This window comes from Electrophorus electricus, chromosome 4 (genome assembly GCF_041902795.1).
Source record: "Electrophorus electricus isolate QZ-2024a chromosome 4, ASM4190279v1, whole genome shotgun sequence".
NCBI classification, from domain to species: Eukaryota; Metazoa; Chordata; class Actinopteri; order Gymnotiformes; family Gymnotidae; genus Electrophorus; species Electrophorus electricus.
The window spans coordinates 870,664-893,472 of record NC_137500.1 but is presented as its reverse complement, the minus strand read 5'-3'; the positions used below and the strand labels follow the sequence as shown (position 1 = coordinate 893,472).

General features: G+C 40.0%; 4 protein-coding genes across 6 annotated transcripts; all 4 read right to left on the bottom strand.

The window, feature by feature from the left end:
• Window positions 1-86: 86 nt before the first annotated feature.
• On the bottom strand, window positions 87-7,120 carry LOC113583839 (major histocompatibility complex class I-related protein 1-like). Of its 3 annotated transcripts, XM_081711777.1 has the most exons (10): window positions 6,962-7,120; window positions 4,025-4,297; window positions 3,627-3,914; window positions 2,857-3,141; window positions 2,544-2,663; window positions 2,303-2,350; window positions 1,725-1,760; window positions 1,599-1,618; window positions 1,378-1,550; window positions 87-686 (listed from the first exon to the last, which is right to left on the bottom strand). In XM_081711777.1, the coding sequence occupies exons 1-9, from the start codon at window positions 7,017-7,019 to the stop codon at window positions 1,404-1,406; spliced, it is 1,275 nt and encodes a 424-aa protein (XP_081567903.1). In that variant the 5' UTR covers window positions 7,020-7,120; the 3' UTR covers window positions 87-686; window positions 1,378-1,403. The 3 variants fall into 3 exon arrangements, with proteins under 3 accessions (XP_081567903.1, XP_035379574.2, XP_035379575.2); XM_035523681.2 differs by having other exon boundaries at window positions 1,378-1,618; XM_035523682.2 differs by having other exon boundaries at window positions 1,395-1,618.
• A 574-nt stretch (window positions 7,121-7,694) lies between these two features.
• Window positions 7,695-14,037, bottom strand: LOC145657619 (LIM/homeobox protein Awh-like). Its single transcript, XM_081713834.1, has 7 exons — window positions 13,984-14,037; window positions 13,335-13,468; window positions 12,865-13,058; window positions 11,305-11,413; window positions 10,601-10,697; window positions 9,903-10,117; window positions 7,695-8,720 (listed from the first exon to the last, which is right to left on the bottom strand). Exons 2-7 carry the CDS (start codon window positions 13,461-13,463, stop codon window positions 8,400-8,402), a joined length of 1,065 nt encoding a protein of 354 aa, XP_081569960.1. The 5' UTR covers window positions 13,464-13,468; window positions 13,984-14,037; the 3' UTR covers window positions 7,695-8,399.
• A 755-nt stretch (window positions 14,038-14,792) lies between these two features.
• On the bottom strand, window positions 14,793-16,888 carry cenpa (histone H3-like centromeric protein A). The gene is made up of 5 exons (XM_027020429.3): window positions 16,715-16,888; window positions 16,164-16,290; window positions 15,908-16,023; window positions 15,693-15,767; window positions 14,793-15,423 (listed from the first exon to the last, which is right to left on the bottom strand). Exons 1-5 carry the CDS (start codon window positions 16,886-16,888, stop codon window positions 15,295-15,297), a joined length of 621 nt encoding a protein of 206 aa, XP_026876230.2. The 3' UTR covers window positions 14,793-15,294.
• Window positions 16,889-17,015: 127 nt separating this feature from the next.
• Window positions 17,016-21,377, bottom strand: psmb10 (proteasome 20S subunit beta 10). Its single transcript, XM_027020422.3, has 8 exons — window positions 21,155-21,377; window positions 20,708-20,801; window positions 20,482-20,579; window positions 19,907-20,047; window positions 19,383-19,498; window positions 18,358-18,416; window positions 17,740-17,891; window positions 17,016-17,322 (listed from the first exon to the last, which is right to left on the bottom strand). The coding sequence occupies exons 1-8, from the start codon at window positions 21,217-21,219 to the stop codon at window positions 17,211-17,213; spliced, it is 837 nt and encodes a 278-aa protein (XP_026876223.1). The 5' UTR covers window positions 21,220-21,377; the 3' UTR covers window positions 17,016-17,210.
• Window positions 21,378-22,809: the final 1,432 nt, after the last annotated feature.

The window sequence follows — 22,809 nt, the reverse complement described above, 5'->3', positions numbered from 1 at the left end:
TACAGCGAACATCATCAGTTTCTGAGCAGATGCTGCAGGTTAATGTTGCGACGGAGATGAAGCTCAGGCTACGCACGCCAAGGGACGAACGTAAAAAATACTGATTCTTTATTTCTTTCTTTTTGTTTGACACGGTCACTTAATCACTATAATACATTACATATTAGAATAGGCTCATCTAAACATATCCGTCCTTTCTATTTAACATATTTGGTATTTAGTCATATAAGGCATATTAAGACTTCCTAAAAATATTCCATGTTTCAAATCAGAAAAACAGTGAAGAGTAGAGACGCCTTCAAACCATAAAGACATACAAATATCTTATAGTCATACTGTGGAGAGGTAATTAAAACCATTACAGTGCATAATGTGATGTAATTACTGCAAGTTTCACAGACTTCCACCTTGTTTACATATTTATATTTGCATCTGACATTCAAAAATATTAAACTTTTCCTCCACAAAAGTAGCCCCATTAAAGATTCGACATAGGTAATCATTCATTGATATTTCTAAACACTTTTTCACTAACTTATGCATTGCGTTGCCCTAATAGTTTCTAGTGTGGGTCTTTATTCAGGAATCCACACTGTAAACAACACATCAGAGGATAGAAGGAATCCAGACAGATTTTCAGTTGGACTGCAAACTGATAGAAAGTCACACTTCCATTTGAAGTCCATCTGAAATACAGGAACCAAAGCATTATTAAACTTTTAATCCACCACTGTTTCTTTACACAAAGACTAAAAACATCTACAATATACCGTCTATAATGATAGTGATTCTTCTGCCATAGTTGAGCTGAGTAACCTAAGGTAAGTGGTGAGGTTATTTTCATTAGTTTGTTTTATGTGTGCAAAAAGTCAGTTTTCATATAAATTAAAATAAGATTAAATCTAATTTAAACATTCTGTGCCTGTCACGTTACAACCGTTTCTTCCTAGATGTCTCCCTGCGTGCGTGTGTGTGGCCAAGCCTCCCCCCATGTGTTATGTTCCTCATTTACGCATATATAAAAACTATGAAATATGAAATAAAAAGTAAACAATATGTTGGTGTTTAACCTTACGTCAGTCAATGTGCTAAGTCGTCTTTGTTTCGTGTCTTAATAAACGTGTCATTCTGTTTCACGCGACTGGTCCCTGCATCCTGCTTAGCCTCCATGCGTTACACTGCCTGATTCAGATGGGCCACATTTCCCTAACCCTTTAACTGTCCTAAGAACCTTATACAATGCTTTGCAAAATGTACATTATAATTAATATACATCATCATTAATAGTGATTTACCGACAGAACAGTGTACCATCATTGAAATTTGAGATTAAAATATTCTAAACAGTTTTATAGGAAATTGAGTTCATACTGTTACCCAGGATAAATATTAACCTAACAGAGTCAGGTGCAGAATGAGTTTGATGTAATAATTTCAGCGCTGCCACTGGGCGATCCACCAGCGCTGCCACTGGGAGATCCACCAGCGCTGCCACTGGGAGATCCACCAGCGCTGCCACTGGGCGATCCACCAGCGCTGCCACTGGGAGATCCACCAGCGCTGCCACTGGGAGATCCACCAGTGCTGCCACTGGGAGAGCTGCCACTGCTTCCCTTTCCTGCAAGAGAGGAAGAGGATGACACAGCTAAGATACAGTGCACAGGAGTTGACTAATTCCAAGGGAAACAAAATGTGAATGGTTTTAAATATTGTAATATCATTACCAGAGTCAGAATCGGTAAGCACAGGACCTTTAGAACCTTAATGAGAATTTGGGAGTAAAGTAAAGATTACATATCAAAATAAGGAATCTTTAAAATAAGAAAAGGAAAAATAATATGATGACAGCACAACTAAGCTACAGTGCACAGTGCACACCCTAAATGTTTTAAATATGTGATATTATTAGTGGGGCCAGATGTAACAGTCACAGCAGCTGCAGGACCTGAAGGAGGAACTGGAGGAGAAGTCACTGACATAAAAAATTAAAGATCAAAATAAGGAATCTAGAAAACCCAAAATGTTTTAAATATAAAATAAAGAGACGGGAAAAAGACAAAGACAACACAGCTAATTTACAATGCACAGCAATCCATTAATGCCAAAGAAATCAAATTGATGTTTTTAAATTCAGAATATTGTCATAGTCAGAATCAGTACTGACAGTGAGGTAGGACACACAGAAAAGGTGACACTTGGAAATGCAGCTCCAGGTGTACGTGGTAATCTGGTCAAAGGCTCAATCTGCTTCTGGTGACACAGGCCAAGATATTTTGTAAAGTTTATCATAAACTCCACTTACCATCATTTGGTGGCTGATATCGATGAGGAGCTTTGGACCCATTTTTGTCTGAGAAAGCCATGAGAAACTAAATTAAATCTCAACATTATTTTCAATACACTGAGTTGAGCTAGTCTTCTAAGCACACACTATATGGTATTCAAGTGTGAAATGTACTCTTTCTGCCGTGAAATTAGTACAGTATTATACATAAAACTCTCGAGGGAGTAGAGAGCATCTGTAATTATCTTGTTCTACTCACTTCTACATTTAAGGATACAGATGATCACACCAACCACAGCCAGTGTGAGCAAAACTCCAACCATTCCTCCAATAATAGCACTCTGGATTTTCTCTCCTGAACAGTCATTACATTTTCCATCTACAAAAACAACAAATAATCAAATTAAAGGTGCCATATTCTCCACTGTCAAACATTACATTTCTAAATTTAAAATAATTTTACTTCTCATTATTGCTTTTTATACATTACTGAACATTTTAACAAACTATTGAATTGTGTTTTTCATTATAAGTGTTAGTAAAATGATTCTCAACACATCAACACTATTTACCCCATTTGGTAATTACTGGATCTATGAGACTGCTGTGGCGGACATAACAGTCATAATCTGCTTTTTCACTCTCCAGGATGTCCACACTCTTCCTCAGCTGGTAGGTGTCATCATCATTGGGTCTGACTCCTGAAGACGTTAGCAGATCTTCAGGCAGGGAGGTGCGATACTTCCTCACATTCATCGTCACATCTTTAGGGTAGAAGCCTGTAGCCAGGCAGGTCAGGGTCAGTTTGTTGGAGTCAGTCACAGATTTCTTCGCAAATGCATAAACAGCCGGTGGAGCTAAAGAAAAAACACAAAACAGATATTTATTAGATATTTTAACATTACCAGATTATTGTAGCTCACATGAATACCGCAGTACCACTACTCTACTCAGGCTCCAGACACAGAACTGTAAAACAGCACTACAGCCAGATGAGAAAGATCATGTCAATTCAAAAGGTAACATTCACTCAGGATTCAGGAGTCTATTAAAAAAAACCTGTTAAAGAAGCTAATGTGTTATGTTACCATTGTATGGTAACGGGCCATGGTAACGGGCCATGATAACATGTCATGCTTTTACACATAGTCATGATGGATGCCATTTCTAGCATGTGTGTAATTCTTTTCAATTTAAAAAAACAACAAATATTGACATTCTACACCAATATATGGTAGTTTTAAATATGTTATCAATAATACAGGATGAACTTATTCTTTTCATAACCTGAACTTAATGTAGTTCAGATGTTAAAAGAAAATGAAAAATTTGTGGTGCTTACTGTGTTTTCTCAGTGATTCCTTTCCATAATCCATGAACTTGGTGAGCCAGTCCACACACTCTTTCTCCAGGTAACCCTTGGTGTACTGGTTCAGGATGGACACATCATCCCATTTCCTTTTGGTAGGTTCAGCAGCTTGTACCGGAGCGATCCAGCGACTGTTTGAACTGTCGAAGGAGAGGAACTCTTGGCCATCATAGCTGTACTCATCTATACCTTTCAGAAATTGTATTCTACCCGAGTCTTCTTTAATCTCACAGCCATGCCTCCATTGCAGAACATGAAGGTCTGAAATTCATTATGTATCAAGACAACAAAGACCATCACATTTATTAGCACAAAACACCCAGGATCACTGGATAACATCTATATTTTATTATGATTGATAATGTACTAACCAGACTTGCTGTGATTCATGCGCTTCGTCAGAATGTCCACATTGACCTTAAACCACTGCTGTTTGCTCCTGCGGGACTGGGTGCCTTTGTCCCAGTAATCTGCCTGCATCTTCTCTCTCATCCAGTCCTGCATAGGAACCTTAGTCTGGTTCTGGCTGTTGAAGTAATCAAGCTTCCTGTCATCTAGCAGACCCAGAGCAGTGAACTCATAGATCCCGGGCAGAGTGATAGGCTTGGAGAGGGCCGTGTAGATGTAATACAGGGAATGCTTGTCTGTGAATGATGAACAGAAGGAACAAAATCTATTCATCGTGAGTTCCATGGACAAGACAGGTTATCAGCACTTGTCATACATATTTTGAAAAGAAAAAAAAAAAAAAATCACAAAATAATTTAGGGATTACTTCTGATCTAGCATAAGCAATGTTACTGAGTTCTAAAATACTTCATAACACTCCTGTCTGTTCACAAAAGTTCACTGATCGACAAGTAGACATACTGAGCATAGTAAAGAGGAATTTCTTATCTAACAGATTTACTGTTATATTCTAAGTCAACAAAAAAAATAAAAAGTTAAGACAGAACAGTGCTGCCCATAGCTCTGGAGAAGGATCAGTTTTTGCTTGTTGATTATTTAGACCAACTCCAACTGTAATTAGTGGTACCAAATAGCAATACCAATAGTTTCATTGGTGTTTATTTACACAATATAATATTGTAACAGCAACTCAGGAATCAGTTTAGCTGAGAGGGTAGCGCCATGGTAAGTTTAAAAGAAAATCCAAAACATTTTAGTAAACTAAAATTAAATGTAAAAAAGATTAAAATGTTAATTGAAAGTAAAGGCTCACTATTAAATGTAAAAAAAGATTAAATGTTAATTGAAAGTAAAGGCTCACTATTAAATGTAAAAAAAAAAATAATTAAATGTTAATTGAAAGTAAAGGCTCACTATTCCACCATCAACAGTGAAATTATTTTACTTTTTTTTCCCTAAAAATAACATAGAAATTAAAAACCCATAAGAAAAATTATCAGCATGAAACTAACCAATAGTCAACTGTGTTTAATGCAACTTTAAGATAATTAACTGGTATACTGTATATTGCACTGGTGTATGTTACTTAAGGTGTTCAATTTTGTGTTAGAATAAATGTTACAGTATGTGTTATTAACTAAATATTAGCTAAAATCACCTTCACTAGGTAAGATGGCCAGCACGAAACAAAGTTGTATAGAATTAAATGTATATTCTTTTGAATACAGTTATTATGGTTTAATGCCTTGACATTTATTTCTTTTCCTGTTTAGACAATCATTTTCTCCCTTTACGCAAAATACATGTCGTCATGATCAGTCCCTCCCATCTTCCGTGTTTTCCCTGTCCTGTGTCCCTTAGCGCCATTCCGTAGTTTCGTTTTCTCCGACCGTCGTTTAATTTTCAACACCTGTCCCTCGTTAAATTCATGTATTTAAACCCTGTATTGAGGCCTGTGTGGTTGCTGTTTGTTGTGTATGTTTCTTGATTCTGTGCGTACATATAATTTTGAATCATTGTGTTAAATTTGTACTCCGTGCCTATGTGTTTCTTAGCCCAGAGTTTTCCTAGCGTCTTGTTATAGCCCGATACTCCTGTTTGCCTTCGTTTATTCTAGCCCTTGTTTTGTAATTATGTATCCCCCTACTCTCCGTGTTGGTAATATGACCCTGGACTGCTACAACGACTCCGATTCTGGATTTGCCCATAATAAATCTCGCTCTTCTCCGCCCATGCGTCCGCCTCCTTACCGCTCACCTTTAAACATGTTAACAGGTTATAAATACATACCACAACCTAAATATTCTCTAAACTTTCAATAATTTGATTTTTTATTACCACTTTGATTTCACCATTCTTAAGCTTCTCTACAGGTGGGGCGAGAGTCTCACCCTAGGTTTCAGCTCTCAGGGTAATCTGGCATTTTCACTTTACATTGTTTCTCATTTCCTTACTGGCATTCCATTACTGCACTACTGCGTTAGGGTCATGTTACAACATTAGGACCACGTACTGCTCGTTAAAAATTTAAAGAAAGACACGTCCACGTCAGACGGGGGCCGTACCGTTTGTCTACGTCGTTCTCAACCACCTGTTTACTGATTGGAGACACCTACTCCTCATCATGGTGTCTGCCTATTCATGCACCCGCAGTCCTCGAATCACAACGCTGTGCATTAGGGGCATTCCATACTACGGAGCTCCCTCGGTGTATTTTGGGACTCGGCGTTCATAGGACGCCTGCGGATTACTTTACCGCTTACATTGTTTGTCATAGATAATAAAGAGCACGTTAGCTCAACTTCGTCTCTAGCTTCTTTCGTGCCGCCAGCGTCACAATTATATACTGACGTTATTAACCAGATTTCTATTGGGCTGTAAGAGTACAGTCCACCCTCCCAGTGAAATATAATGAGCACATTAAGACAAATTAAGTGTTAAGGCCCATTTCAGATTATGCAATTTCCATTATTCCATAGATCTATAGTTATTGTATTCTCTATTTAAAAAAAAAAGGTTTCCCCTAAATAAAATAAACTTAAAATTAAAACAGAGTAAAGCCTTCTACGAAGTGCGGTGTGTTGAATGATACGCAATATACAATCTAGAGGTCATTTTGCTTTTTCCACTTACAAAGCCACTTAGCATATAGCCACGACCATAAATAACTCCCATATCAAATAAACAAGGAAGATTTCCTCTTCGGACTTTGCGCCTCGTAATCCATAGTTACATTCATATCACGTAGAGTAATTACATTAGTAAGTTTTTTGTAATCGTAGACATACAAAATTATCTAGATACTTTCGGTTTTAGAGCATTATCCTACATCATTCAACTTAAATGTATTAGATTTAAATAGATTCACTAGATTGACGTTTATCAAATGTATGACTCACCGCTCAGAGTCGGCAGTACAAAACCGAACAACAAAACACAAAGAACTATATTTCCCATTTCCCAAGAGCAAGGAATGCTCCTCCAAGGAGCGAGCGCTTAGTGGGGATTATGTTGTGGCAGTGTTCTGCTGTGTCTCGCTCAAACGCTATGCAGTGTCACAGGTGCAGGCATATAAAACTAGAAGTGTTTCTTTCTACCCAATCAACGTGGTCAGTGTGGCCCTATAATGTGATGTCACGGAACGCGCGCCACGTACAGAGGGAGGGCTGTGTTTGGAACCACATCTGCACACACCTGCACCTCGTTCGTCTTTATGTATATAAACCCGTATTAAAGTGTGCAGGGTGTATTTCTCAATGAAATACAAATAGTTCGCTAATAGTGCATGCAAAGTAATACCCAATCTTAGAACAACCATTAGCAAATAATGTTGACTAATCTTAAACAGGGATTTTACTACAGTGTTAACTGTAAATGGCAGCTAGCAGAACAAGAAAATCAACATGTAACATGATCAAGCTAACTGCTAGCTTCTGCTCATTCCTAGCCTCTGTATCTTGGAGTCCAGCCAATTCTGTTCACATAATAGAGCTCGAGTCCAGTCATTAGTGCCTATTGCATTTTGTGGCTGTACTCAAACCATTAGGACTCGAGCTCAGAATAAAAAAAGAAAAGCCCTTCAATGGCTATGAAGACATGCTTTGACTTATAGAGGTTGTGACTTTGCTAACATCAACTTTAATGTTCAGTTAGTGAATTTCGACAAAAGTTAATGTAATTCCACATCCAATAAAACAGGGTATCGATCTTTTGCAGGAAAATAGTGAAAAGGGGGAGTTTACACATGTAGGATACATAAACAAACAATAACTCCCAAACAATAACTCTCTTTTATACCAGAGACTTTAATGTCAGGTGGGGAAAGCACTTGACACACAAAACAAAAACAGGATACATATCCACATCCACACCAACATACTGTCAGAGCCAAAGGTCACTAGAAAATGCAGTATGACCAGATTCTTTGAATGGTTAACTGCAATAAACAAATCTTTAAATATTCCTGCAGGCACAATAAGACCTAGAAGTCTAATGAGTCAGGGACTCATGTTGACAGACATGGCAAAAACGTCATGAAAACGTCCATAAGTGCTGGACAGAAAGTAAAAGAATGAGGTGCATTGCTGTGGTGATGGGACTCAGCAGTGAGGATGTTGCCATGGTGCTGGCACTTGGCTTTGTACTTTACTGAGATCTTTATCATGGGCTCTCATACCTCCACATTCTTGCACTTTGTTAAGCAACTGAAAACAGCAGGAAGATGGCACCTCCCAACTCACTATGATAATAATGATAATAATTATACATAAATTGTAAGAGTTGAATGTGTTTTAAGTATTATTTAATGATGTTCTCACAGAATGACTCATCATGGTGTCATTCCATTATAATGCCAGGTTCACGGTCAGTGTCCTCCAAGGAAGAAAGCACATGAGCACTGTGGGTATTGTAGTCCAGGAATGTAGAGTGTTTGAACATTTCCACTGGATCAGTTTGGCTCAGGGGGCTGTCACAGATAGGGGCTGTGAGCAAAGCAAGCTCCAGTTCATCAATGGTGCTAGTCTGGTGATTTGGAGGTGACGGCATGGTGAACATCGTCATGGTTTCAGCTGCTGAGGGTAAGGCAGAGAGGGCTGTCTGTGGCGTGTCAGAGGACAAGGATCGCCTGAGCTTTGCCCTGGCATTCTGAAACCAAACCTTGCAGAGAGGAGACAGGCAGAGGAGGCTTATGTTTCACTTTATTAAAAACAGGACCGAGTTCAAATCCTAACTTTGTTCAGATCAAACCCTTACAAGTTTGTTCAGTTCACCTTTTGTCAAAATTAAACTTCAGACAGAGATTCACTGGTACCTGTTAAAGCAGAGTCTCAAATATGTTGATTCCACATACAAATGATTATTTGTTTGCTTTGTTTGCTTCATTTGCTTTCTTTGTTGTTATGCCTTGTGGGTGTACAATCAAAGTGAATTTACTTTAAAGTGCATTTGGTTGTTGGCTGAATATTTCATGCAGTTGACCCAATACATAAAAACACCAGATTCTTTGAATGGATAACTGCAATAAACAAATCTTTAAATATTCCTGCAGGCACAATAAGCCCTAGAAGTCTAATGAGTCAGGGACTCATGTTGACAGACACGGCAAAAACGTCATGAAAACGTCCATAAGTGCTGGACAGAAAGTAAAAGAATGAGGTGCATTGCTGTTGGTTGTTGGCTGAATATTTCATGCAGTTGCCCCAATACATAAAAACACCAGCAACTCTGTTGTCCCTGGTAGACCCATTCCAACATGACTCGGACTACAACACCCATGACCATACCTCTGCCACACCCCTGACACGCCCCTACACCCCTATCCTGTCAGTGTCACTGTTACTTCATAAGTGGTCAAACATGGAAACTCTGGTCAGAAACTGACCAATGATATACAACAAAAAGGGTGGCTAAACCTGTGCTTGAAAAATAAAAGGGCATCAGCGTATAATTGTACACCTATAAATGGTCTTGTAAGACAGGTGTACCAGCAAACATAGGTGGAGGACAGATGATCTTAATAAAGAAGTAAGTGATGTAAAGAAGTAAAGAAGTAACCCTGGATGAAACACACCCTTGTTTTGCCACCACTGACAAAGCCCAGGAACAGTTGCAGAAGTGTTCCAGCATCAGCTCTGAGAATTCTGGAAAATGTGAAGGTCCTGCTGTCATGCTACCCAACTCTGTCTTTGATGGGTAGGGTTCTTTTACATTAAATAAAAGCCACCACTCTTTGCCATAAAGCGATAGTAATATATAACTAACAAAAGGGCCTGTTCTCAAAGCTACAGGATCAGATGTGTGGAGATGTCGTCGTTTTAAATAGAAACATATTTGTCTCACTTGTAATACTCTCTTGGGCAGACCAGTTTGGCTGGATAGGCTGATCCAGTCTTTGCCATCTGGGTTGTGCTTCTGTGCAAAGTAGGACTCCAACGCCTTCAGTTGTTCACTGCGAAAACATGTCCTGATTCGCTTGATCCGTCTGTGTGTCCCTCCACCTCGGGCCCTCTCCTCCAATCGTGGCTCAGGACTGCTGACAGGCTCCTCACCATCTCCTGTAAAGGAAACCATGGTAACTGACATGCCTGAACTGGTTCAGCAGCTATGCCTTAGTTAGTCCGTTGCATGTTTGGGAGTCACATGGTTCAGGGATTTCATAAAATTCCTTATGCATTTCTATGTTAAATAAACATTTTTGCTTCTATACATTAAAACACCAAATCCCATTTTCAAAAGGGAAATATTATTGTATTTAGACATGATTCTTAAAAATACAAAACCAAATCATCTTAATTTGATTAATGTGAAGTGCCTTAAATGAGTAACTTTGCTTAACTTGAAGAAATAAACACAAAAGCAAACACTAACATTTGAAATAGTCTACACAAACATTTATGTAATATCTCTATTACAAGTAGAGGAAGGTCAACTTGGGTGTTATTTTTTAGAAGAAACAATTGATTAAAGGCTTACACTAATTATCTATAACAAACAGTAAACTAATCAAAGAACAGTCAGTTTTTATGACATACACTGACCCTGTGAGTGTTGATAGCAGATGTAATGTGATTGACAGAAAAGGCTCTGCCCCTCGACACAATACAAGTTACCAGGAAGTAAAGTGACATCGCATTCCTGAAATGCACACAAACATGTATACCAGAGACTGCACTTTCGCACCTGAAAGTGAAACTATTGACAATACACAGATGTTAGTCAATTTATCAGTAAGGAGTTCATGCTGGCTTATGCATATAAGACATATAGATCACATGACTTTCTTGAAACCAATGAAACTGAAATGACATACATGAAACATGGTCATCACTCAGGAAAGAACAGAGATAAAAATAGAACATGTTCTATTAAAACTGGGTTAGGTTCATAACTGTAGAAAAGAGGACAAAGTTATGGTGCTGTTTCATTTTTATTAGCCAGTTAATAAAAGGTTATAAAAGTCCTGTACTAATGATGTATTGACCTAATTGATTTACTTAATTAGACAAGTTTGTTTTTGTTTGGGGAGAGGAAGGAGGTATGTTCTCCAAAATCTGGTAACAGGGTCTCAAACAAAAAAAGTTAAAATGTGGCTGGTCTCTGTTACTTATATATACTTATAGTATATAATAGTTTTATATATATATATATATATATATATATATATATATATATATATATATATATACTATAAGTATAACTATATACTATATAATAGTTTCATCACAGGATCAGAATCACCAACCTGGCAGGAAAAGCAGTGAGGGTGAAAAGTCATGTTTCCACACCTCATGACCAAAGAGGAGGATGGGATTGGCTGAGAGCAGCGGGTGCATCGGCCAATGCCAAAAAGCCTAAAGAGTGAATGTACACAATGTGACATTTACATGCCACACTCAGACACACACAGACAGACACATACACACACAAACAAACAAACATGCTTCTGTTCTTGAACAATTTTGTTTAGAAATGTTGCTAACTGATACAGATCACACTGAACTGTATGGGGTTAATAATAAAAGACAATCTAGGCATTTTAGCCAATTCTTAGTTGTGGGCTAAATGTTCACATTTGAGCTATAAAGCAACATTTGTTCTAGAACAAAGTATATTCTAGAACAAATGCCTAGACGTTGTTGTCTGTGTTCAGTGGTTATACCAGCACATTGAATACCATGTTTTTGAGAAGATTTCCTAAATCCTAAAATCCTAATCCTAATACTAAAAAAACACTCCTAACGTGAAAACACAGGTTTCACTGTACAAAATATTTGTATAGTTCTCTGTCTTGGTCTTGGCCCCTGCCCCTGTTCGATGGTTTTGTCCTGTCCTGCACTAACAGCTGACCATAATGTATTTGTCAAATTGAAGGGAAACACAGACACCCACATCTCAGGTTGAGAGCGTCTTTTCAGCCTCATGGTTTAAAAACAGCCTGCACTTTAAAACAGACTTTATTCTGTCCTTTTAATTTAATTACATTTAATTTACTTTTGGATATAATGAATAGAACACCCATCTCCCTGATGTGGCATGTGTGGAGTCTTTGTGAGACTATAATCTATAACTGAGACACTGTAATTTATAACAAAAGTAAAGTGCTTCAATTTTGGTGTTAATTGGCTCTAGAAAGACTTCCGTATCAAACAGCTATTATCATTCTTTTGATTAAACTAAGTGAATAAATCAATGGATTTATAAAAAAGAACTAAACAGCACACTACTGATGATAAAAGAAAAAAGTGCATCTGTCTAAGGTTTTGTCTTATTTTTTTAATTTTTTTCCCCCCATTGTTGGTAGATCGCTGGTACGAATGCCGGCGATGCTGTGGTAATCTGTAGGCGCTGTCACTGGCCAGCAAGTATAAGTGGCCCCGCCGTCTAGGTGGGAGAGGCAGCCCAAGGCGATGGACAATGGCCATCTGTCAGGTACCATATGCGGAATAGGCAATTATTGCTCTCCTCCAAATGTGGTCAGCTACCTCGAGACATTGTGCTAGTGGAATAGCCAAGCCTCGTGCGTCTCAGAGAAAAAACAAGTCAGTTTTCACCCCTCACGCTCTCAGGCTGGTGGTGACAAAACTGGGGAGAAAACCTCTTTCCAATTCTCGTTCCATAGTGTATGCTGGACTAAGATGATGGTTTGTTTGACTACACTTGACTGTATTTACTGTGGACAATGTAGTTTATCCTTTTAAACACATCATTCAGGATGCTAGTGCAACATCTAGCTAAGCAGAGTTCACCAAAGCTGCACAGTTTCAGTACCTAGCGGTACAGTACGGCGCCCCCTGGTGTGTACCTGCAATAGTCCTGCTGGCAGTAAATATTGCCCTCCTTGCAGTAGAGTGATGGGTGGGTCTGAAGCTCACACTGGCATTGGCTGCATCGCAGACACACCCCATGCCACGCCTGTCCGGCAGCCATTAGGACAAAGCGGTCACAGACGCGCTCGCCACATCCCCCGCATATTAGGGGACGTGCTACCAGAGGAGGCTAAGACATGCAAACGGAGAAAAGACGCTTTATTAAAAACATGCAAATATTTACCACACTGAATAACTGAATTAGTGCCACTGAATAATGGCAAATCTACGACACTGTATTTGAGCATAACCTTAATTAGTGAGTAGTGCATAATGTTTGAGATGTATGATAATCTGATATGAAACAAACACACCACACCACATAGACTAAGTGTTGAATTATGTTAAACGCACCACACCACATAGACTAAGTGTTGAATTATATTAAACACACCACACTACATACACTAAGTGTTGAATTCTCTTCCCCCGAGAAGCTGTTTGATGGGGTTGGTTGTTCTGCCCTGCCCTCGCTGCTGTCATGGAAACTGCTGTACAGCATCTCATCAAGGGTACTGTCATCTGAAGATGTCATCCTCGCTGTGAGAACACAGAATGCAAAAAAAAAGATGTTTCTGAAATTATCAATTGCATGATTTCTGGATTGAATTCTAGTTTCAGATTGTTTATGTAAGTTTTTAAGTTTTTGTCTTTGTCTACTAATTTTTGTCTATTTTTTGTAAGTCACTCTGGATAAGAGCATATTTGCCAAAGGGCTAAATGTAAATTTGATTTATACTCCCTAGTCTTCAATTAAAAATTCAGACAGTTTGATTTAAAGATAAACAATCATGTGCACCAGGCACATGCAACTCAACATGACCGTTAACCATATTTAAGTTTTACTTCATGCTCACCTTAAATATGAATACAGAACAGCTCAAAGCCTCTCAGTCTTAAGGAACGAAACCAGAAGACTCAGAAACAAAAGCTGACTCTTAATTTCCTGCTGGTCCACTTACATCCACACATTTAAACGTACAGTGCTGTATAACACTGAACATTTGAAATGCATTAAGTCTTGAGAGATGTACCCGAGCCGATTCCTGACTCACCTTCATACACGGCGGTGTCCTCGTCACTTCCTTTGTGGCGAATCTGATTTCTCTGCCTTTATCCTTTAATCCCACAGCTCACCTGACATAACTGCTCACATGTAAACAATGCCGTGAGCAGGTGTGAATCCAGCTGATTGGCTGTATCCTAGAGACATGGGTGGAGCCTGGGATTTAGGATGTGCATGGGCCATTCCCAAAGGACCAATTAAAAAAAGGGGGAGAGGGATAAAAGCCCAAACTACCATCTGGAGCAAAGAGGCAACCTGACTCACATCCAGGAGACTCTAATAAAAGATACTAAGAGCTGATTTAGTGCAGGCATTCGTTTTTAGCTAACCACATTTACTATGCTCTGCCCCAAAAATCCATCACATTTACTATGATGTGCCCCAAAACCCAAGGCTCATTGGACATGTTATAATCTGTAACAGATTATAATGGAATATGTAACCGCTCTCCAGAGGTTATAATGGAACACGTCATTGTGACGCACTGACCCAGTGCAGGACAAAAAAGCCCTACAGAGCCAAGTAGTCATCAGTGTGTCCCTTACGGCCCCATGCAGTCACTTAGGCTCTGGCTGCTCTGCCAGAGGTGCTTTGGTCCAGTGGTCAGACCTCACGTTTACCTCCTGTTAGACCTGGGTTTTGCATCCTGGGTAAGGTGGCTGCCTTCAGCATTTGTTAGTTGCATTTACTTGAACAAACCCACCCACCTACATTACGTTACACCAGCTAACCTCCCAAACCACGTTTCTCTTCCGCTCCAGAAGAGGCATACGCACACAGAACACACATTAAACTGTGCCAGGGGTATTACAAAAATTATTTTATTAAACAATAAAAGCTTAATTATATACACATTAAAATTTCTAAACAGTTTTACATTTGATTTAAAAAAAAATTACAAGTTAAAAATAAAAATTACCATAATGTTGTAAGACGTGATGCTGTATAATACCCCGCATACGTGCACACTTCAGTACCAGCATGCATTTTTCATGTTAAGTCACTAATCCGCTGCTACCATGAGCCATGGCTGACATATGAAGATAAGGCCCTGCTGGAGAGGTGCAAATACCTGTTTACAATCACAATGGCGACAGGGATTTTGCTCTTGCTGGTACCTGAACGACTAACTCCCCCTTTAGTGCACAGCAACACTGGGCTGCTAATCTTAAAGATCAGAAGCAGGTCTCGAGGGATCTGCAGACACCTCCTTCTCAACTCATCTGATCTTGTTAGAAAGAAGAGAAAGATTCAGGAAGTAAAAATATTCCAGAAAAACTCCAGATCAAGGAAGTCCACTTCAAATATTCTCCACACCGCGGATGCGCCGGGCCAGTTGGATGTCACGGGGAAAGAGAGTCACACGCTTGGCGTGAATGGCACACAGGTTAGCGTCAGCAAAAAGGCGGACAAGGAACGCCTCTGCAGCCTGTAAAACACCCAAACATTTGCAAATGTACTATGTACAGAGTGCAAAGGAATTATATGTATTCAGCGTTAATAATTAATATTCATATTATTTAGTACATTCATGCAAATGTTGCATTGTGTGAAATCCTGCACACGTATAAGAAAACAGGCCGCATGTAGGAGAGGTTGCATAATGAAGCACTGGGCTAAGAACGGCTCTGGTTACTCAGATGCACAAACATGCATGTGTAGGCTGCTTAGATCAGCTGGGCGAGAAAGAGAAGGCACCTCCTGTAGAGCCATGAGAGCATAGGCCTGCCACTTCAGAGCATCCTTACTAAACATCTGACAGACCTCCCGCACCTGGGGGGGTGGGGTGGGGAGAGAGAGAGAGAGAGATTATTTAGGTTAGAAAAGTTTAGACCTAAGGATTTGACCCAAATGTGCATTCAGACTACTTTTGAATAACACTTAAAAGATCGTGACACGAGCAGGGACCTTACCAGTCGTGAAAACGGTCCCTTGCGCAGGAGCAGGTCCGTCGATTTCTGATATTTTCGGATTTCCATAAGAGCGCGCATGCCAGGACGGAATCGCCTCTTCTTCCTCGGCGATGGTTCTGAGAGCCGAGAACGCAACGTTGGAATATCGATAAAAGCCTCATCGACTTTCAAAGCCCTGAACAGCCGCAGGACGTTCATAAAAAGTTGGAAACCTGGCATTGCGAAAAAGCTCTTGCGCACACAGGCTCACGCTTACCCGAGGGACCGCTGGAACGGCGGGTCCGGGACTTGGAGGCGGGCGGCGGCCGTGGAGGAGACCTCCGTCTGGGGGTCGACAGCTTTCGTCTATGCGCTGATGTATCGCGCCGCATATCCCAAGCGAACTACCCAAAACGCACATAGATGCTCATTATTCTGCTCAAAGACGTACACGTTTCAGCTGAAAAGTAGTGCATTAACTAGCTAGGATATATTTATAAAAGACTATTTCCAATGTCTTAACACGAACACATTGGCCGAACTTGATAAACGGACAACAAATATGCATGGCTACAGCAGTGATACCTTTTTGCAACAACAGTATATGAACATTACTAACCCCGCTAGCTAACAAAACCACCTGCATTAACAACTAACTCGAGAATCACACCGACATAACCAGGTCAGCTAGGTTAGCTAGCTCTGCACTAACGCACACCACTACCGAACCTCAGTTCCAACAAACCGCCACGTGCACTCGAAAACAGTCCGTTCGACATTAGCGTAAAACAAAACGAAAAAGACCAAATCTAGCTGACGTTAGTTCACCTGCTGCTGCTGCTCCTGCAACGCGACTAGCAGAACTACTCCAGCGCGTCGCCTCCCGTGCGGGAATTCAAACAATGCGTTTCGCAGGAGACGCTGCCAGCTGACCAATAGACGACGAGCTTTGTGCGTGACGTCACTCCCACGCTTCGGACGGCGTTCGCGGGGAAAAGTCATCTTGTTTTTGTTGGGGATTTTAAATCACTTGCCTGGTCTGTCGATTGACACGTAACAAAGAAAGCTCGCCGCTTATCACGAAGTCTGCGCGGCATGTAGATGAAAATGTATTAGCGACTAAGAGAAATTAAAAACATATGCATTTATTAGTAGTACGTTTAATAGGGACTGTATTAAAATTAGTTGGTACACAAATAAAACAACAATCCAGATATTTTCATGTCCAGCTTTAAGATGTAGATCCTTAAACAATAGTTTAAAAAAGTTTTAAAAAGTTAAAAAAAAACAAAAAAACAAAAAACAAGAACAAAAACCACAAGTTTCACTGGGTGTCCATTGCCTGAACAGATTCTTCCACGATGTCCAGCGTTAGTGGGGTGACCGTTTTCGCGAGCACCGGCGTTGTGCCAGGCTTGTATGTATACTTGCCCCCTCTAAAGGGAAGGGAACAACAGAGGAACAAACGTAATCCACAATGTTGCACTCACCGCCCTCGATCAGTTTGATATCTGCTAGGAAAACTATTCAAAAGCAGTTAGTAATAAATAGGCTGTAATGTTTCAAAAGGGACCAGCCATGTACTTTTCTAGAATGTCTGTTTCAGCACACAAAGATAGTCCACTTCAAATGGAGCCACTGTATCAAGTCTCATGAGCTTTCTATGTGCTTCAGAATGAAGACAAACATAAATTCAAATATATTTAGTTATAGATATTATAGATATAGATACCATAGATATTAATAATGGATTTGATTCTGTCCTTTCTGACATATTTACATTTATGGCATTTAGCTGACCTTTTTATCCAAAGCAACTTAGAATTGACTGAATACAATTCACACACACTCACCTTTGCCCCTTCTTTGCGGGTTCATCGTAAGCACGGAGATACTCTGCCCCTTTCTCAGTGATCACACATAGGTCCACATTGCTGCCGGAGCCCAGATCACAGAAGATCCCCGCAGCTATAGCATCACGTACCAGCTGCTTCGCCTCCTCCAGCTGATCAGTGGTATCATTACAGTTACCACATACACAGAGAGACGGACAGCGGCAGTGAAACAGAGAGGAATCAATACTGCTATTGATCAACTGTACAGAAGGCCTCACTAATTATCTGTCAAATTTTCTCTGGACATTTCTGTGCATTTCTTGGTCCAACAATCTTGAAAAGGGATTCAGTATTGGATAATAAACTGGATTTAAACTGGTTCATTTAGTATAGTACTTTTTACAGCATACATTGTCTCAAAGCAACTTTTAAAACATCCAGGTCTAGGCTTCTTAAGGAGCAAGTCAAGAGCAACAGTGGGCATGAGAAAGGAACCTGGGGCAAAGCCAGACTCAAACAGGGAAGCGAGCCAGGTGTTCTAGAGCCGGGAGGTGTTCTAGAGCACAGTAAACACGATGTCACCCCATCTGCACTCCAGTGTGTTCTAGCACAGTGTGACAGAGTGGGAAACGTTACCTCCATGTTTGCTTTGTATCGGTCCTCAAATACAGAAATTGCTGCTGCTGCTCCTGAACCTGAAAGTCATTTATGACGTGATATTACCAACTCAAACTGACACAACTCACTTTAATGTCAAAGTTCTTACTGGCCTTCTGTAGTATGTCTGTGTATTTATTTGCTGTTCTTAAATATTTAATAGTTGCAGAAATGTTCACAAACACGTATTGGTATCTGTCACAAGTGTATTTTTTGTATACAATGTTTTTGGATTTTTCCCTTGATTTTTCTCCATAATGTAGACATAACCAATTCCCACCCATCAGGTCCTCTCCCCTGCATCTTTGTGAGTTGCAGCTCAATTGGTACCACTCAAGAGCTCATATGTGATGAGAGCACCACAGTGGCAAGCAACAGACACCAGTGCCTGTCAGTGTGACAAAATTACACTGCTGTCTGCTGATAAAGCTCACCAGGGTGGATCTTTGTAGCCTGCCGGCTTCCGGCTTAACTAGCTATGATAAAATGCTAATAATGAATTCTATAGAATATTAAATATTTGTTGGGTGCTTTAAACTGTAGCAAAAGTGTGCAGTATTACACTTGCTGAAAAATGCATTTTTCCAAATGTAACTCTAAAAAGTTGCATTCCCTTATATTCAAAATGAATCAGACCACAAACACACCTAGAATAAACCAATACTGCATATAAATGATCTTTCAGACTGATACTAAAGTGATACTAAAGTGTCTTTGTGAATGTAGTCTAGCAGTTCTAGAAAAGTGTGCACATGTGCATGTGTGTGTGGGGCAGATGTTAGAAGTGTGTGCACATGTGTGTGTGGGCTACAGGGCAGATTCTAGAACAGTGTACATGCGCATGTTTGTCCAGTATCAGGCAGATTCTAGAACAGTGTGCATACGCATGTGCATCTGGGATACAGGGCAAATTATAGAACATTATGCATGCGCATGTGTGTGCAGTGTGTGGCAGATTCTAGAATAGTGTGTGCGTGTAGCGTGTAGATTCTCAAGACACATACCCATGGTGAGGAAGGGCAGTTTGTCATAAGAGCCATGTGGGAAGACGCTGTATAACTGGGGACCGTTAACATCCACGCCTCCTACAATAACAGAACATCCGATGTGGCCCTGGTACCTGCACCAGAGCAGCAGATCAGACCCTCATCAGCCTCCAGAGAAAGGCAATCGTGGCAGTGGAACCTGCCATAAACATTTTTACTAATGATTATAAAGAATCTGTCTGGATTTTAGTTTTAAAATATAATGTCCTCCAAAAATCTTTGTGATCACTATTCTGAGAATCCAAGCTCTGTAAAGTTCTTTGAGCTGTATTCCACATGCAGCCCTCGTATGTCTTGCTACAGACAGCCCAGTTTGACCACACTCCCACCTGGCCAGTTCCAGGCCATTTCTCTAGGGGTGGGGGTTGGACACTAATATGTCCTCCACCCCAGAGAAGTCTGATCAGACACAGTTCCTAGCAAGGTAAAGTTATTAACCTAGTGTTGTCTTCCACAAGCTGTCAAGCAAATGTGTCTCTCACCTGAATAGCATCTGTTTAAGCTGTCGGGTCACCGTGACAACAAGAGGAGGGCGTCCTGTGCTGAGAGAATGAAGTTCTATGTTTGATGACATCATCTGTGTGGTGATCTCAGCATCTGCAGCCACGCCTGCTCCGCAGCAGCTACCCAATCAAAGGAAAATTAGAACTCAACATCTACCCAATCCAAGCAAAATTAGAACTTGATAGCTGCACCAAGAGAAATCAGAACACAACAGCAGCCCAATCAAAGTGAAACTGGAATAGAGCTGTTTCTATGGATTACCACAAACACAGAAAGTGCCATTGGTATACTTGGTCTTAAAATGGTCAGCTAACACTGCTGTTTGTTCATCTAAATGACTGTGAGAAAGTAACGTTTATTACAGTATCATAAAAGCAATAATATATATATATATATTTAAGTTCTCTGATTTTTCAAAGAAGTTCATACGAGCTGGTTTCAACACATCTGAAGCTAAAGACCAGCCAGAGCTTTTCCAGGACATCTGTCAGTCCAGGGATAAGTCTGATATGTTGCTAGGACTACAAATCACAAAAAGGTCTAAGTTTCTCACTATATGTTGGGTGCAATGTAATGAATCTTCATGCAGTTTTTATCAGCCACAACCATGTCATCTGTGGCCCTGGTGTCAGCCCCAAGAATCACCCCATCCTGTGGAGAAGAGGTTGAATCAGTATTGGGGAACTATCAGACATAATGTTGATCAGACATGAATTAATCAATCAACCAATCAATTAACTGCCATGACTTTGCAGAATATGTTTAGAGGAGTTAGGGACCTTGAATATTATCCCAGCTATAGTGGTGCCAGTCTTGCGGGCCTTGGGAGCACTGTACCCCTTCTCAGACAAGCCCTCCTCCAAGACCGCATTTCTGACAACGGGAGAAAGAGCAGAAAAGAGGTGCTGCAGTGTCAGTTTTTACCACAATCTCAAAATTTAGTAGTATTATGTGTTTAGCCTAGAGAGGACAGCAATCCCAAATACTAACTTTAAAGCTACTAGTTAGCTAGCTAGCTAGTCAGTCCGCAACATTCAAAGCAAAGTAGCCTACATTATAACTGCTAATGAAGAAAGTCTTTTCAATGTCTATTCAAAAAGGAAATCACACGCACAAACGCATGTAGGTACTTCGCTTTTACAGGCAGACTGCAAGCTATTAGACTACTTTAGCTTCCAACAAAAGGACAGTAAACGGTAACGATAAACGGTAACGTTACACCTCACCTGCGCGAGTTATCAAACGAGAAACCTGCGTTCGGCATCTCATACTGCGTCGAACAATTCAGCATCTTTCCACAAGTTGTACGAAATTCCGGTTACTTCGACCTCGGTCTCCAAACACTGAGGTACGAGTAAACGTTTGATAGTTATAGCGTTTAAAATTGAGCCTATCAATGCGTCAGCGCTTTTTAAAGCTAAAATGCGGCAGTAATACTCTTTCACTTTCGATTACGACACATGATGACCTATTAACGAATCAGAAGGGTTTAAGGGAGAGACTCCACTCACTGGAAAAAGTCTTGCTGTACCCAAAGGACGCTAAGTGACCTGCGACATTTTTTATGATTGAAAGAATCATATTAGTTTTTCTTCCATTACTAAAACAAGTTTTCTGTAATCACAAAACCTTTCAAAACCCCAAACACAAATCTAAAAACGCTACTTTTCAAAATGCACATCTCACTGTAAAAGCCCAACACTTGAATCATAACCAACTTTGAACTCTGAGCTTTGCTCAGTGTGAACCATCGTCATCAAAACACACAAACATACATCAAATATGTACACACTACTGCTGCCTTCTTGACACTAGGGCAATCAATATAAAACAATATAGCCAAAGCAAAGATGCTCTGATGTTATGAATTGCAAACCTTAATTGAATTAATTCAATTTAATACAATACCTGAATAATGTAAACTGTGGATGTATACAAAACACAGTGCAAACATAAGTGTTTCAGGTCTATTCAACAGATATTATTGCATGTGTCCTTTGGCTCCCTCTAGAAGAATACTTTAAAAGGCAAATGAAAAAAAGAACCAAGATTCTGTATATTACAAAAAAAATAAATAAATAATAATAATAATAATAATAATTAATGAATTAATTAAAGATTCTTTTAAAAAATAGATTAGTTTGCTTCTTGTCATTGGATGGGGTCAGGCTAAAGGACCTCATCAATATCTCATATTAAGTCCACTCTCATGAGACAGCATGGAAAATATTGCCAGCTGTTGGTGAATACATCCCTGGACATGAGAAGTATCACCTGCTGTGGTGAATTTACCCCTGGACGTTTGACGCTGTGTGTTAGTAAATGTTTATCACCGTCAAGGGAGTCTGTGCATCCTGCTCCTCGCCCTGAGGCACTCGGACTGTTACATCCTTAGGCCCACTGGAAATCTTTCCTGTTCACCTGAATACTCACTCTGGCACTGTGTGATAGTGTAATAGGACAATGTAGAGTGAAATGGAATGTGATATTAAAATAGTGTAATGTAAAGTGTCATGGTATAGACTAATGTAAAAGTAAATATATCTGTAAATTGTGAGAAGAATAATAACACTCAACAGTGTAGGTCGTGAGTATGATTCTACACAGACACAGCTGGAGACAGAGTAACCCAACATGCTCCATCATACTCAGTCAGTGTGGGAAACAGATGAGAGGATGAACCTGTTCAGTGCCAGCTCAGTTCATTTCCTGAGGTGCTTTTCCAGGGAACAAGCATGACATTTTCTACAAATACTTAAAGCAACTTCATATGTGTACTGATTGTACTGATGCTGCTGTACTAATTAAAAGGGTGGGTGGGTGTGTGTGTGTGTGTGTGTGTGTGTGTGTGTGTGTGTGTGTGTGTGTGTGTGTGTGTGTG